The sequence below is a fragment of the Scardinius erythrophthalmus genome, assembly GCF_964197995.2.
Source record: "Scardinius erythrophthalmus genome assembly, chromosome: 13".
In the NCBI taxonomy this organism is placed as follows: Eukaryota; Metazoa; Chordata; class Actinopteri; order Cypriniformes; family Leuciscidae; genus Scardinius; species Scardinius erythrophthalmus.
Genome location: NC_138233.1, coordinates 9,142,281 through 9,155,701, shown reverse-complemented (window position 1 = coordinate 9,155,701; position 13,421 = coordinate 9,142,281). Strand labels below are relative to the sequence as shown.

Sequence of the window (13,421 nt, the reverse complement as noted above, 5' to 3'; positions counted from 1 at the left end):
TAAGCATAAACTCTGAGACTATGTTTCTCAGTCAAGTCAAAACCACTCCATGAGGATCAGAGAAATTGAAACTGTATTGATGTATTGAATCAGGACACATGTATTATGATGTATATTGTATTGTGACGTAGTTGGCGGTTCTCAGCCCTATGATACACAGCACCAACTCTCAGGCCCTGTTTACACCTGGTATTAAGATGTATAAGCTTGATCGGATCATAAGTAGACGAGGCAGACACATACCCTTTTAAACCAGGTGTTTTAAGCAGTCTCTTTTGTCCACTTTTGACCACTTCTGTCCTGATTTCTTGGAGGGGAGGGTCTATGGTCGGGTAAATGTTTTTTTTTGTTTTTTTTTCAGATCTTTCGATCTAATTGACAAAATAAACTCGAACATGTAGTTGGAAAAACATACGGAGAATGTAAGCTTTCGTTTCTGCTCTGATAGCCGCAAGACCACTCCGAACGCTGCGAGAGTGTGTGGAATGGTGAAAGAACATGCTTGGTACGTTTTTTTGTTTTCAAATCAAACTTGGGTCTCCAGCCAAAGTTCAAATCTCATCAGGCTAGCGTGCTTCCCATAATGTTTACTTATTAGGCGAGTAGGCGGAGAGTAGGCGGTCATTTGTGGCTGTTTGAACGCATTTGACCACACAAGCATTTACACTACAAAAGCAATCTAATGCGTTTTCGACTACCTACCTCTGGAAGTGGTCGAAAGTGGACAAGCTCAAAACGTTTTAAACCTTGCCTACTCCTGTATCTAGTGTCATCCACTTGTGATCCGATCGACCAAAACGCATCTTAATACCAGTTGTAAACAGGGCTTCAGATATGTGGAAATGTGTGTGCTTTGCAGTGACTTGAATGTAGTGAAGCAGAAGTGACAGTAACACACCAAGCTCCTTCTGTTACCCCTACTCTCTCTCTTTCTCCTCGGAGAACGAACAGTGATGCAGCCATGCTGATTACCGCTTGCATCCGTTTGCCTTGCCAGCTAGATATGTTAATCATCTGTTAGATAATTGCCTCTGTAGCGCCTTGATTAAGTTGAGTGACACGTCAAGGAAGTGTGCTTCAAAGCCATACTTCCCCCACCTGAGGAGCCTGTTATTATTTTGGAGTCGCAGCCTAAAGTGTCCCCCCATGAAATCACTAATTATCCAACATTGGTTCCACAGGTCTCCTCTTTAAGAGAAAAGAGACTTCTTTGATAGTGATATGAGTCTCGGCTCTGTAGAGGAATGACACATTCCCCTGGTGAAGAAAAGCCCTCCTCAGCTCATCAAATGTTCAACCTCCTATTTTAATCCACTGATCTTATTTCCCATCTTGTACATGCATACATAATAATCCCCCCCCCCCCTTTGAAGTGATACAGCACTTGTGTTTTCGGGACATCTTGTTGCTCCCTTACTATAACGTCAGACCAAATGTGAGAATCATTTGTTGATTATTATCTGCCCCTAAAAATCCAGACAGTGTTTCATAGTGCGGTGTCACATAGGGGTAAACCAAGGTTAGCTCGGCTTTCGTAATTGCTGCCATAACAGTGAAGCGTTCAAGTCGTAATTAAAAGTGTGTGGTTTTTTGTGCGAGCGAGTCTGTGTTGTCTGCGTGTTTGAAGAGGCTGGGGTGGGTTTTTCTTCATCTTCCCTGGTGGCTCTCCACTTTAAAGCAGCCTTGCCTCTACTGTCAATCACAGTTTAAAGTTCATGAAATTTCTATGAGGATCGATCCAGGGAGGAGGAGGTGGTGGGAATGTTTGGGGGTTGCAGGGGTTAGGGATGGGGGAGCGGGCCGAAATGATTGATCAGAATCTTACTTCTTGTTTTATTCCTTCAGAATGGTGCAAAGAAGCGCATTCTGATTTTTCCATCAGTAGCGAAGCGATGTATTTCCACGTGCCACGGCCTTTCTGACGTGAAGACAAAGAGGAGATGGATGGGTTGAAATCGATGACACGCGCCGGTTTTCAGACGTTTGTCAACAAGCCAGATCTGCGACCTCATGGCGACAGACTAGAACCGGAAAACAAATCGCTTCCTCTCACGTCGCCCCATTGCGCACCTGTAAATGTCTTCCCCCTAAAGAGTAGCGGGGCAATCTAAGTGCGAGATTCCCATCTGCAGGTGAAAGAGCCGCTTGGTGCCATTCTCTCCCATATCAATCATGTAGCACATGAAAATGAGAAATTGAGGCATGTTGCATCGGAATCCGAACCTGCATCAAATTCCCCATTCCATCAATGCGCCTCCCGTGGACAGACCAGGGCTTGATCAAGTGTTTTAGATGGGCCGAGGGCTCCATCTAAAATCATTCAGTCTGCGTTAGGAGGGAGACCGCTGAAATAGCCTCTCGCTGAATGGCGCGGACACACGGTTGCGATTGTGGCCTAAGGGGGCATGACTACGCTTACGATCACTGCATCACAGGGGCTAAGGAGGAGAGAACAGGAATGGATATGGCACCTAAAAAGCCCCATGTTGCAAGGACAGATGCCATCAGGGAGAGGGGAAACATGATCAGCCGGGGGGCCTGTTGGAAAGTGGGAACAAGAGAAAGTAAATAGAAAAACAGTGGAGGGTAAATAGATGTAAGCCCATCGAAGAGCATGGATGTAAACAAGCGCAAACTAAACGTACATACAGTTGGCGGGAGACGAGTTATTCGGGCTCGGCTGGGAAATTAAGTGCTGTGATAGCTTGTGTAGCAGAGTTGTGTTTCATTCACAATTCGAATTGAGAATGTTTTTTAAATTCCAATTACTTTTTGCAAACATGCAGCATTGCAATTCAAATTTGAGACGATTAAAATCAATGGAAATTAAAAGAAAGAGAAATGCCATTTTTAACTAAAAAACAAAGCATGTTGAGACAAACTTTACAATGTGGCTTGACAAAGCCTTGTTTTAATGTTTAAGATGTCATTCAAAATACAGTCCTATGCATAAGTTTAGACACCCATGCTAAAGTTGACTAAAAAGAGGAATAAAAAATCATCTTTTGGAAACTGAACTTAAAGCCTTAATTTAAAAAATTAGGAAAAATCCAACCTTTAAGGACACCAATTTTCTTTGTGAATGAATAATGTATCGTAAATAAATAAATGTTCTTCCTTAAAATACAGGGTGCATAAGTTTGGACACCCCTATGTTAAATTCCCATAGAAGCAGGCAGATTTTTATTTTTAAGTTTTTTTGTTTTTTTTTAATTTTAGGATACTATGCATCCTGATAAAGTTCCCTTGGCCTTTGGAATTAAAATAGCCCCACATCATCACATAGCCTTCACCATACCTAGAGATTGGCATGGGGTACTTTCCATAAGATCATCTCTCAATGCAAATCAAACTAGCTTTTAGGCTAACTGAAATAAAACCATGCCAATCTCTAGGTATGGTGAAGGCTGTGTGATGATGTGGGGCTATTTTAATTCCAAAGGCCAAGGGAACTTAATCAGGATGCATAGTATCCTAAAAAAAAAAAAAAAAAAAAAAAAAAAAATCTGCCTGCCTCTATGGGAATTTAACATAGGGGTGTCCAAACTTATGCACCCTGTATTTTAAGGAAGAACATTTATTTCTTTGCGATACATTATTCATTCACAAAGAAAATTGGTGTCCTTAAAGGTTGGATTTTTCCTTATTTTTTTAATTAAGCAAGTTCAGTTTCCAAAAGATGATTTTTTATTCCTCTTTTTAGTCAACTTTAGCATAGGTGTCTAAACTTATGCAAAGCACTTTATTCCTCTTCCTGTCACTTCATTTCAAATCCCAATTCAGATTCCTGTGTGTCGAGTCAATTCTTCATTTACCTTCTCAGCTTTTTTCTCATTCTGGTTGTATATCTTTACCTCTCATCTTTTATTTCCCTCCATAAGACTCATGCTGTAAGCATTGCCCTCATTAGGTCTGGCTATCATGAGTCGGTGCGTGTTGAGTGGTTTCCCAGTCAGCCCTATTTGACCTCTGACTTCTGCAGAGCGTGTAATAAGAACAGAGAGGTATGCCGGGATTGATTTCAGAGTTGCACGCACTACCTCTAATTTGCTAGATAGATGGAGACTCAACAAGCTGATATGTGAGGACAAACGCAGGTGCGCCGTGCAGGTTAACTGCATGTCAGAGGTCAAATGCTTGACGGTTTTGCTGAGAGGATTGTGATGTGTGTCGATGATGATGGGAGACACGATTCAGACTTGACCCTGCCGTGCTGATGATCAAAATTTCGACGGTAATAGAGTTATGCAAGCATATGAGGAAATGTTTTTATTTGTCTTCCATGGCGGCTCATTGTGTTGTCCCGTCCCACTGGACATCTGAAAGAGGAAATCATATTAATCTTTCACTGTTACCTCACACTCCAAAGCAACCTTCTATTTAGCATCAGTAGATCTCAGTGGAGAGTGTGATAACCTTCAAATGAGAACGAGAGAGAGAGAAAAGAGATGTGCAGCCCCACAGCGCCTGCAATAAGGAGATGATTAAATTAATAATAAATATGCAACCCTCTATTCGTCTCCTCCAACACACACACGCACACACATACACACATACACTCGCCACCTCTTCAGCGAACTGCATTATCTTTCCCTTTTCGCAATCGCACGTCAGGCACAGCAAAGACGCGTGGATGGCTGAGAGGAAGGGAGAAAAAATCAATACAAATTACGACGGAGAAAGTGGCACTGATGGCTAGAATTGCAGCATATGTTTACACTAAATCAGGCAATCTATCTTCATATGGGCTGTGTAATGCAGGCGGGGTCAGGGTTCGGCCCGTGCACACACACTCTCCAATTACTCCCACTTCTCGGCGGGAGGCAGCCGTATCGATTGGCTGAGAGGACAGAGGCCCTGCAGGCAGCCAATGGGGCGCTGGGGTCAAAGTTCAGGGGGATTTTAATAAGAGAAGTAATGGGCTTAATTTCTTGGGGGTGTGATAGAGAGACAAAGCCCTCCCTCTCATGTCCCCTGTTCAACGGTTCATTAAAGTGCAAGTTTTATGGGATTGCTTTGTGAAATTGCTCTCATGGACGCTCTTCCTCCGTTGTTCCTGTGTCTCTTTCCTTTTCTTTCTTCTCTTCTCATTTTTTCTTTCCTTAACTCTCTTTTGTTCTTGTTTGTTAGTTCATTCCTTTCTTCTTTTACATTCCTCCATCACCCTTTCTTCCTTCTTTTGCTATTTTGTTTGTTTTTGCTTGTTCATTCATCTGATCATTTGTTTGTTGTGTTTGTTCATTCATTCATTCATTCATTCATTCATTCATTCATTTGTTATTTCTTTTTCTTTCCTCCCTCTCCCTTACTTCACTTTCCCTTTTCTTTCTTTATTTCCTTCCTCCCTTGCATTCAATTTCTTTCTTTCTTTCTTTCTTTCTTTCTTTCTTTCTTTCTTTCTTTCTTTATTCCCCTTCCTTCCTTCCTTACTTATTTATTTCCTTCCTTTCTTTCTTTTTCTTTCCTTCCTTCCTTCCTTCCTTCCTTCCTTCCTTCCTTCCTTCCTTTCTTTCTTTCTTTCTTTCTTTCTTCCCCTTCCTTCCTTCCTTCCTTCCTTTCTTTCTTTCTTTCTTTCTTTCTTTCTTTCTTTCTTTCTTTCTTTCTTTCTTTCTTTCTTTCTTCCTCCCTCCCTTCCTTCCTTCCTTCCTTCCTTCCTTTCTTTCTTTCTTTCTTTCTTTCTTTCTTTCTTTTTTCTTTCTTTCTTTCTTTCTTTCTTCCCCTTCCTTCCTTCCTTTCTTTCTTTCTTTCTTTCTTTCTTTCTTTCTTTCTTTCTTTCTTTCTTTCTTTCTTTCTTTCTTTCTTTCTTTCTTTCTTTCTTTCTTTCCCTTCCTTCCTTCCTTCCTTCCTTCCTTCCTTTCTTTCTTTCTTTCTTTCTTTCTTTCTTTCTTTCTTTCTTTCTTTCTTTCTTTCTTTCTTTCTTTCTTTCTTTCTTTCTTTCTTTCTTTCTTTCTTTCTTTCTTTCCCTTCCTTCCTTCCTTATTAATTCCCTTTCTTTCTTTCTTTCTTTCTTTCTTTCTTTCTTTCTTTCTTTCTTTCTTTCTTTCTTCCCCTTCCTTCCTTCCTTCCTTCCTTCCTTTCTTCCTTCCTTTCTTTCTTTCTTTCTTTCTTTCTTTCTTTCTTTCTTTCTTTCTTTCTTTCTTTCTTTCTTTCTTTCTTTCTTTCTTTCTTTCCCTTCCTTCCTTCCTTCCTTCCTTATTTATTCCCTTCCTTCCTTTCTTTCTTTCTTTCTTTCTTTCTTTCTTTCTTTCTTTCTTTCTTTCTTTCTTTCTTTCTTTCTTTCTTTCTTTCTTTCTTTCTTTCTTTCTTTCTTTCTTTCTTTCTCTTTATCTCTCCTTCTGTTTTGCACTGTTTTTTTTCCCTGACACTTTATATCCAGATGGCGGCAATTATCGCAAAGCAGACTGTCCAAAAATGACACAACAAAACAATGGCACATAGATCGCTTACTGAGTCTAATAACACTGCCGTTTGATCAAACCGCAGTTCTTTTGACCCGGAGAAGGAACGCGATCGTTTCCACTGTGCCTTTCTCAGAGCGTCCTGAGAGACTGTTCCTTCACTTTCACATTGAGTCACAAAGATCCCCCCCCCCCTACACAACCGCTGTCACTCCACAAGCTCTTTTCTCCTCCTCGCTGTGAAACCGGCTCAAACAAATTTGATTTAGCAGCTCGCCGAGACCATTCCCGAGGAAAGAAAACAAATATTGTTATAATGGTAATAACATCTATTTGCCACGCACGACAAACGGCACCAGGCCCTTTGAAAAGAGGCCCCTGCTCCTGCGCAGCCACCTTATTCTTATTCATGAAAGCACCGCTTATGCATATTAGTGCAAACTAGGTATTCTACTCGCTAGCATTTGGACTGTCAATCATCCTTACGGAATACAAGAGGCAACGGTGACAAAAGCGGACCGGGCAAGAAGGCTGACAAATTGTCCCCAAAGTCAAATTTGACAGCCTTTTATGATTAATGGGCTTGATTATGGAGAAATATCTCCCTAACTGCTTTCCGGGTGTTTCTTTCTGCCTTCGTATCGCAACGGAGAGATGGAAAAGAGGGGCAAAGAGGAGGTGCTGTTTGCTGTGAGAGAATGAAATAAAACGTGAGCAGGGTTGAGAGAGAACAGAGGAATTGAATTAGGCAGGAAAGGTTAGAGTTTGGGAATAAAGAAGTGTAAAGGGGGACAGGAAGGCCATAGGGCCTCACTAAACACTTCATAAAACAAATTCACACAGGGGGAAGCTTGGATTGATGCCACAGGACAAATGTAAACAAATATACAGGGACAAATGTACATACACACGCACTGATATTTAATCCTTCCGAACTCTGGGGCGTCATGGCAGAGAACTCTGGGAAATGGACGAGATGACATAATGGTCTGTTTCTGAGAGAATTGCAGTCATTTAAATCAAATAAACATCTTATTTTCGGTTTGTCCCGCAGCTCTGAATGAACCCACCATAGACTACGGTTTCCAGAGGCTACAGAAGGTCATCCCTCGCCACCCTGGAGACCCAGAGAGGTTACCTAAGGTAAGTGCGGTCTGAAGTCATTGCTTTTGCTGCATATTTTTTCTGTTCAGTCAAAATCACACATTTCGCTCTTCCTGGCCGTGTTTTAGATTTACACAACCTCTCCTGTTTTTGAAAGAAAAGCTTGACATAAACTTTAAAATAGGTGTAAAACATTCGCAAGATGGGCATTTAGTATTCCAGCCTCCGATTTGGCTTTGCATCTCCTTTCTTGCTGCAAAGGATGGGTGTTTTCTATGTCTGTGAAGCAAACCTTGATTCTGAAAGCCTGAGGGTCTTCTGTTTGATAGCGTAGAAGAGCAGCTCGTTCCAGCTTGTGAATGAAAAAACAACTGTTTGTGTGATGCGGGCTTTGAGAGGGTGAGATGGAGGTTAGATCTGTGCTGTTATCCATGCTGGTGGCATATTGCAGCTTTGGGGCAGCAACAAGCAACAAATCAAAGAACAAAGCTGATATGCAACGGGTGCAGACTGTGTGTATATATACAAAACACACATGCGTACGCACACACATCGAGTCGAGCGCAAAAACCTGATGTGCCGTCAGGTGCCCTGGGCGGTTTGCCGCCTGGTTAGTATGAAAAGATTATTTTCCCCTAAAAAGGCAGGAAGCTAAGTGAGAGAGATTCTTTCGGGCAGGGCTCTGGTGTAGGAGGGGATCAGATCTGATGCGGACTGACACTTTAAAACAGCTGCCAAATTGAAACCATTTATCAAAATCTGACATCTGAGATCCAGTCACCAAAAAAGCAGTTTATTTGTAAATTGATACTAATAGTGAGCATACATTGTCTGGCTGCTTTGATGCTGTGATACGTGGCAAGGGGAGACCGCCAGCTATCACCTCTTATATACTTATACATTCAAGAGGAAAACTCAATAAGAATGTAGACAGTTTTTTTTTTTCTCGCCTTTTTCCTTTTCCTGGTGCCTCGTTTTTTGACACAGGCCTATAAATAAATAACCAAGTAAATACATAAGGCAGGAAAGGAGGTAAATAAATAACTAAGTGAATGAATAAGTAATTGAGCATGCAAATAAGTAAATAAATTGGGCCAAGCCAAAAAGGGCAAAATATTTGATCACAAATCAATGGTCAGGAAATTAGCAAGAATTTGAACCAAAAACTGTAGATACAGTAACTTAGCACGGAATAGCCTTCCCCAACTTGCAGACATCTTTTTACAGAAAGACGTGTCAGTCACTCAATGTTGACACAGTTCATTGGTAGTTCGTTTGAGTTTAATGTGAGACCAAATATTCACTATCGGGTTCTAGTCAAGACTCTGACCACGCCAAAACATGAGCCTGATGGACTTGTTCTCTTGGTTGACTTTGCAGTTTGAGCACGAGCATTGTCTTGTTAAAAAATAACATCTAATCATTTCTCTTCAGATAACTTTTCATTTGTATGGAGCAAGCTATTTTGCAATATTCTCCTGTACACCGAAGCATTAAATGACTTTTCACAGTGAAGTATCTCACCAATACCAGCAGCTAAAAGGCTCCCCACACAATGACACACTTCCTCCATGCTTCTGTGTGGTAGAGATGCTTTTATTATCATATTTCTATCCAGATGTTTGAAGACTGGAGCATCACCATACAACTCATCACTCCACACACAACTTTCCATTTTCTGCCAAAAACTTAATTCTGTCTTTGATGTTTTTCTGAGACAGCAATGGCTTTATAAGTAGTGCATTTGCTTAAATTTCCTGACCAATAATATGTGGTTAAGTCAATTAAAGGCTTAGTGTTTTGCCATTTTGGGCTTGGTCCATTTTTTTATTTGTGTATAACAGAATTGTTTGACAGTATGACAGAGTTTGACTGTGAATTTTACATTTACTTGACTTCCAAAATCCTGATCGGATCTGCAGTGTGTGTGCCAGTGATGGCCCCAGCATTTAGAAACCCAGCTGTGTTTGTCTGACGACCTTTGCTGGGGCCAGGCATGTATCAGGTTTATCTATAATTTCATTTCCAGTCCCAAGTTTGGCCGTGAGCACACACCTCTCCGTCCAGATAGATCATGAATATGGACGTGATTCAGGACGCTCCTCTGTCCCGCAGGCAGCTGCGTTTCTCTCTGGCATTCGGGACACACGTTCGCTGGCAATCCCAGGTTACCGCGAGGTTAACGACCTGTGAGATCCTCTCAGAAGGACACCTGGATTATGGCGTGTCTTATGAACTCAGAATGGTGGTCTCTCTTAGCAAATGAGTCTGCTTCCAACACAAGACAATCAAATGCACATTAAATTAAACGAAAAGTCCTGTTGTTTGCATTCAGAAATGGGGTTTCTGCTCACTCAGAGAGAATATGTACTTTATGTACATGTGGTAGCTCTCTGAAGACCTGGACAAAAGTAGAATATAGAGACGGGGGCTAGTTGACACACTTTTTACTTAAGTCAATTTCTGTATGGATGTGAATCTTGACCCTAAAAAGCTATTGAACATTACAACTATGGAAAAACTTTTGTTTTGACAGGTCATATTGTTACACTATATGCTGTAACTTTGATTAACAATTTAATTAACAGACATTAATCAGCATATTTTAGGATTTCATCTTAAATTAAACAGCAAATTAATTATGAAAAAAAAAAAAAAAGTTTGTAAAATGTAACAGACATCGTTTTGGTCAGCAGATATTTACGTTAATAAAGTCCATAAAGTACAACAGCCTGTGACTTGTTAATTTGAATTGACAAAAATGTTTCTAATTAAAAGGGCTTTTAGATGTTTCAATGACATCCAACAAACCAACATAAAAAGCTACTTTTAAAGTAAATACATTTGTGCAGTTTTGGCTTGTTCAGATATTGCTTGCGTGACAACTAGCCCCGGTCTCCTTTTTAAGCCCTTTTTATAATTACGTCTTCTTTAAGAGGAAGTATGTTATTGACTTCCTTTGCCTTGTCATGTTTGCGCATTTTACTTTATCAGTTGCTCTTTATTAGCATGATAAGCTTGTGTGCGTGTGTGTGTGTGTGAAAGTTGTAACGGTGTATATGTATGTATGTATGTGTGTGGTGGACCTCTGCTCACCAGGCTCAGTGTATGTGTGTGTGTGTGTGTGTGTGTGTGTGATTTATCATTGTTAGGGGACCTGTCGGATGGCTTGCTCTCCCGGGTCAGCTGATCTGCTCTCGCCGGGCGCTTGAGAACCATCCTCCCATAATTGAGCCCCTGGAAAGAAAGCAAGGGGAAAACAGGAGGAAAAAAAGATAGGAGGAAGATAGAAACAGGCTTGTCGGGAGACAGCCTTCAGGGCTAGAAAGCCGAGAGTTGGGCCAATCTTAAGTCAAACAGACTCACCTTGTTACCTGTGCTGAATGAACTGTAGAGCTTCCGAGCAACTCCTTGTGACCCATTCACCCCCCCCACACACACACACACACACACACACAGACAGCAGGGGGCCTGGAGTGTTGAGATGGTTTCATGCTGTGATGCTGGGCTGTGGAGGTCTGTGAAAAGGAAAAGGAGAGGAACAAGGCATCTTGATGCACCGTAACACGTGCTCTCTGCCTTTTGGCAGGTAGAGTGAAGAGATTAACATGCAGACATGAATCCAGCTCATCCAGAACACCTCTCAGGGGAAGGAGCCGCTCGCATGCCTCCCTGAGCGAATCTCTCGTAGAGTCCGAACCCTTCCTGGCCTGTCTCTTAAAAAGAAAGGTTCCAATTAGAACTGAAAAGAGTTTTACAGACATTTGTTCAACAAAGAGAGAACTTTTTTGTCTCGGGCAGTCTGATGCTAATGCTAAAAACAATGCTAAATGCAAATACTAAAATGCAGCTTAGCATATAATTGCACTTTTGGATAACAAAATAATAGGCTTTTAAAAGGGAGGAGATGTATTTGATGTTGGGGATGAATCTCAACAAACGGTAGCACTTTATTTCACAGTCCTGTTCCCCATATACTATGTACTTATTACAGTAATTACAATAACTGGGTTATACTGAACCTGAAACTACACCTAAACCTAACCTTAACCCATGTAGTTACCTTTTTACCTTTTTCTTAGGTAAGTAAACTGTAAGTACATGTAAGTGCACGTACTGTAAAATAAAGTGTAACCGAACAAACTTTATTACCTGTCACTTGGTAAAATGCATGGTTAATACTAATATATCATATTTTGCCAAGTGTTTATTTACAGTGTAATTTTAGTATTATGTATATGTTATTATTAACATTTTAAATTAGCTTTATTTTTATATTTTCAATTTACATTTTCGATTTGGGTTGCAAGATAAAGCTCACATGATTGTGCTGAAATGGAAATTACCAATAGCGTGAAGTCATATAATTTGCATCCTAAAAACATAACATTTAATTAAAAAAACAACAACAAAAAAACAATTTAGTGTCTCAAGAGCCATAAAGGCATCTCTAAGTTTTTTTTTTTAATTAATTTATTTTTATTTTTTTTCAAGAGGGTCCTATAAAGCTGCAAACAATCTTGCAAAAGTTACTTACTGTATATGTAGGAACCGGGGGTGATGGAGTGGGCCGATTCCTCCAGTCGCTGACCCTGCAGAGGATCACTCACGGTCCTCTTGGTAGCACAAGAGACACTCCTGCCTCGTCCTTAACCTGTGATGCAAGGGACCCTCCGTAAAATGCCATCACCTGATCCCCAACATTACCTGGGGCTCCCGGGTGAGGAAGAGAGGGTGTCGAATTGGGGCTCTGCTAAGAAAGACCACCACCCTAGAGTAATAAAGATCACAGGATGACTAATTGTATGCCTGGCAGGCGGCAGATCTTTACACCTCGACAGTCAGCTAATAAGACAAAAGGCCCAGCGCCGGTCTCTCCCAGGGCCGGGTGGCACACCTCTGGAGCCCAGACTGGGGTCAGGTGCTCAGGCCGACCGGCTGTAATCATCAGCGGGTCCACTCGAGGGCAACTGCCACCTTATCAATCATTGATTGCATTTCATTAGGGGTTCAACAGAGAGTATTGAGCCTCCGAGTGATATTGAGGTTATAGAGCAGCTTGACTACAGGGAACGCAGTGCTGATTTGTGCTGGCAGACTTAATTTGAGAGGAATGTGCCGGACTTTTTGTTTTGGCTGAGAAAGTGTGATGTGAAATAGTTTGTAGAGATGTGTGAGGGGAACGTGTGTAGAGTAGCCGCAGGTCGTTCTGTAGACGCCACATAAATAATGAAGTAAAGCTAAGTCCACAGAGCAGAACTGTACAGTTTATTCACCTCGTGGCTGTTTGAAGTCATTTTATATATCTCTCTCCTTTTTCTCTGTTTCTGCATGCCTCAACTTTCTTAGGTTTCTCAAATAATTATTTTCTTTTTATATTTTACAGGCTAACCAAAATAGTTTAGTTTTACATTTATACATTTGTTAACTTTTTTTATCCAAAGCGACTTGCAAATGAGGAATACAACAAAGCTATGAAAAAAATACATTATTATTAATTTTATCCATTGAAATATATCACAAAACACTTTTACAGTGCACTTAAAAACGTTTTCACTAGTCCTGAATGATACAGCTCAGGGGCACATTAAAACAAAAATACATTTTGCCTTATTATTATTATTAATCGTAGCTGCTACAGTATAACAATACATTTTTTTTTTTTTTTTTTTTTTACATTGCTCATGTTGCTGACTAGCCCATGAAAAAAGAGGCTACCCCAAAGTCTTGATGATAGTCTGGTCCTTAAATTTGCCACATATCTCTGCTTTACTGTAAGTCTATAGGATTTTTTTATTTTCCATTTAATAATATAAAATCTGATCACTTACAAGCCTCAAGATGACTTAAGTGATTTTTCCTTAAAAAATGTTACTTGCCATTTCTTTGTAATTATTTGTGAAATTTACTTGCAATTTC

General features: G+C 40.6%; 1 protein-coding gene across 7 annotated transcripts in view; it reads left to right on the top strand.

The window, feature by feature from the left end:
* The window catches only part of LOC308701185 (transcription factor COE3), a 115,947-nt gene that overhangs the window by 87,356 nt on the left and 15,170 nt on the right, over positions 1–13,421 (top strand). For all 7 annotated transcript variants that reach the window (XM_081383338.1, XM_081383334.1, XM_081383336.1 and 4 more), the window contains one exon: positions 7,453–7,541. In XM_081383338.1, the coding sequence (XP_081239464.1) occupies positions 7,453–7,541 (89 nt within the window). The remainder of the gene's footprint in view (positions 1–7,452; positions 7,542–13,421) is intronic.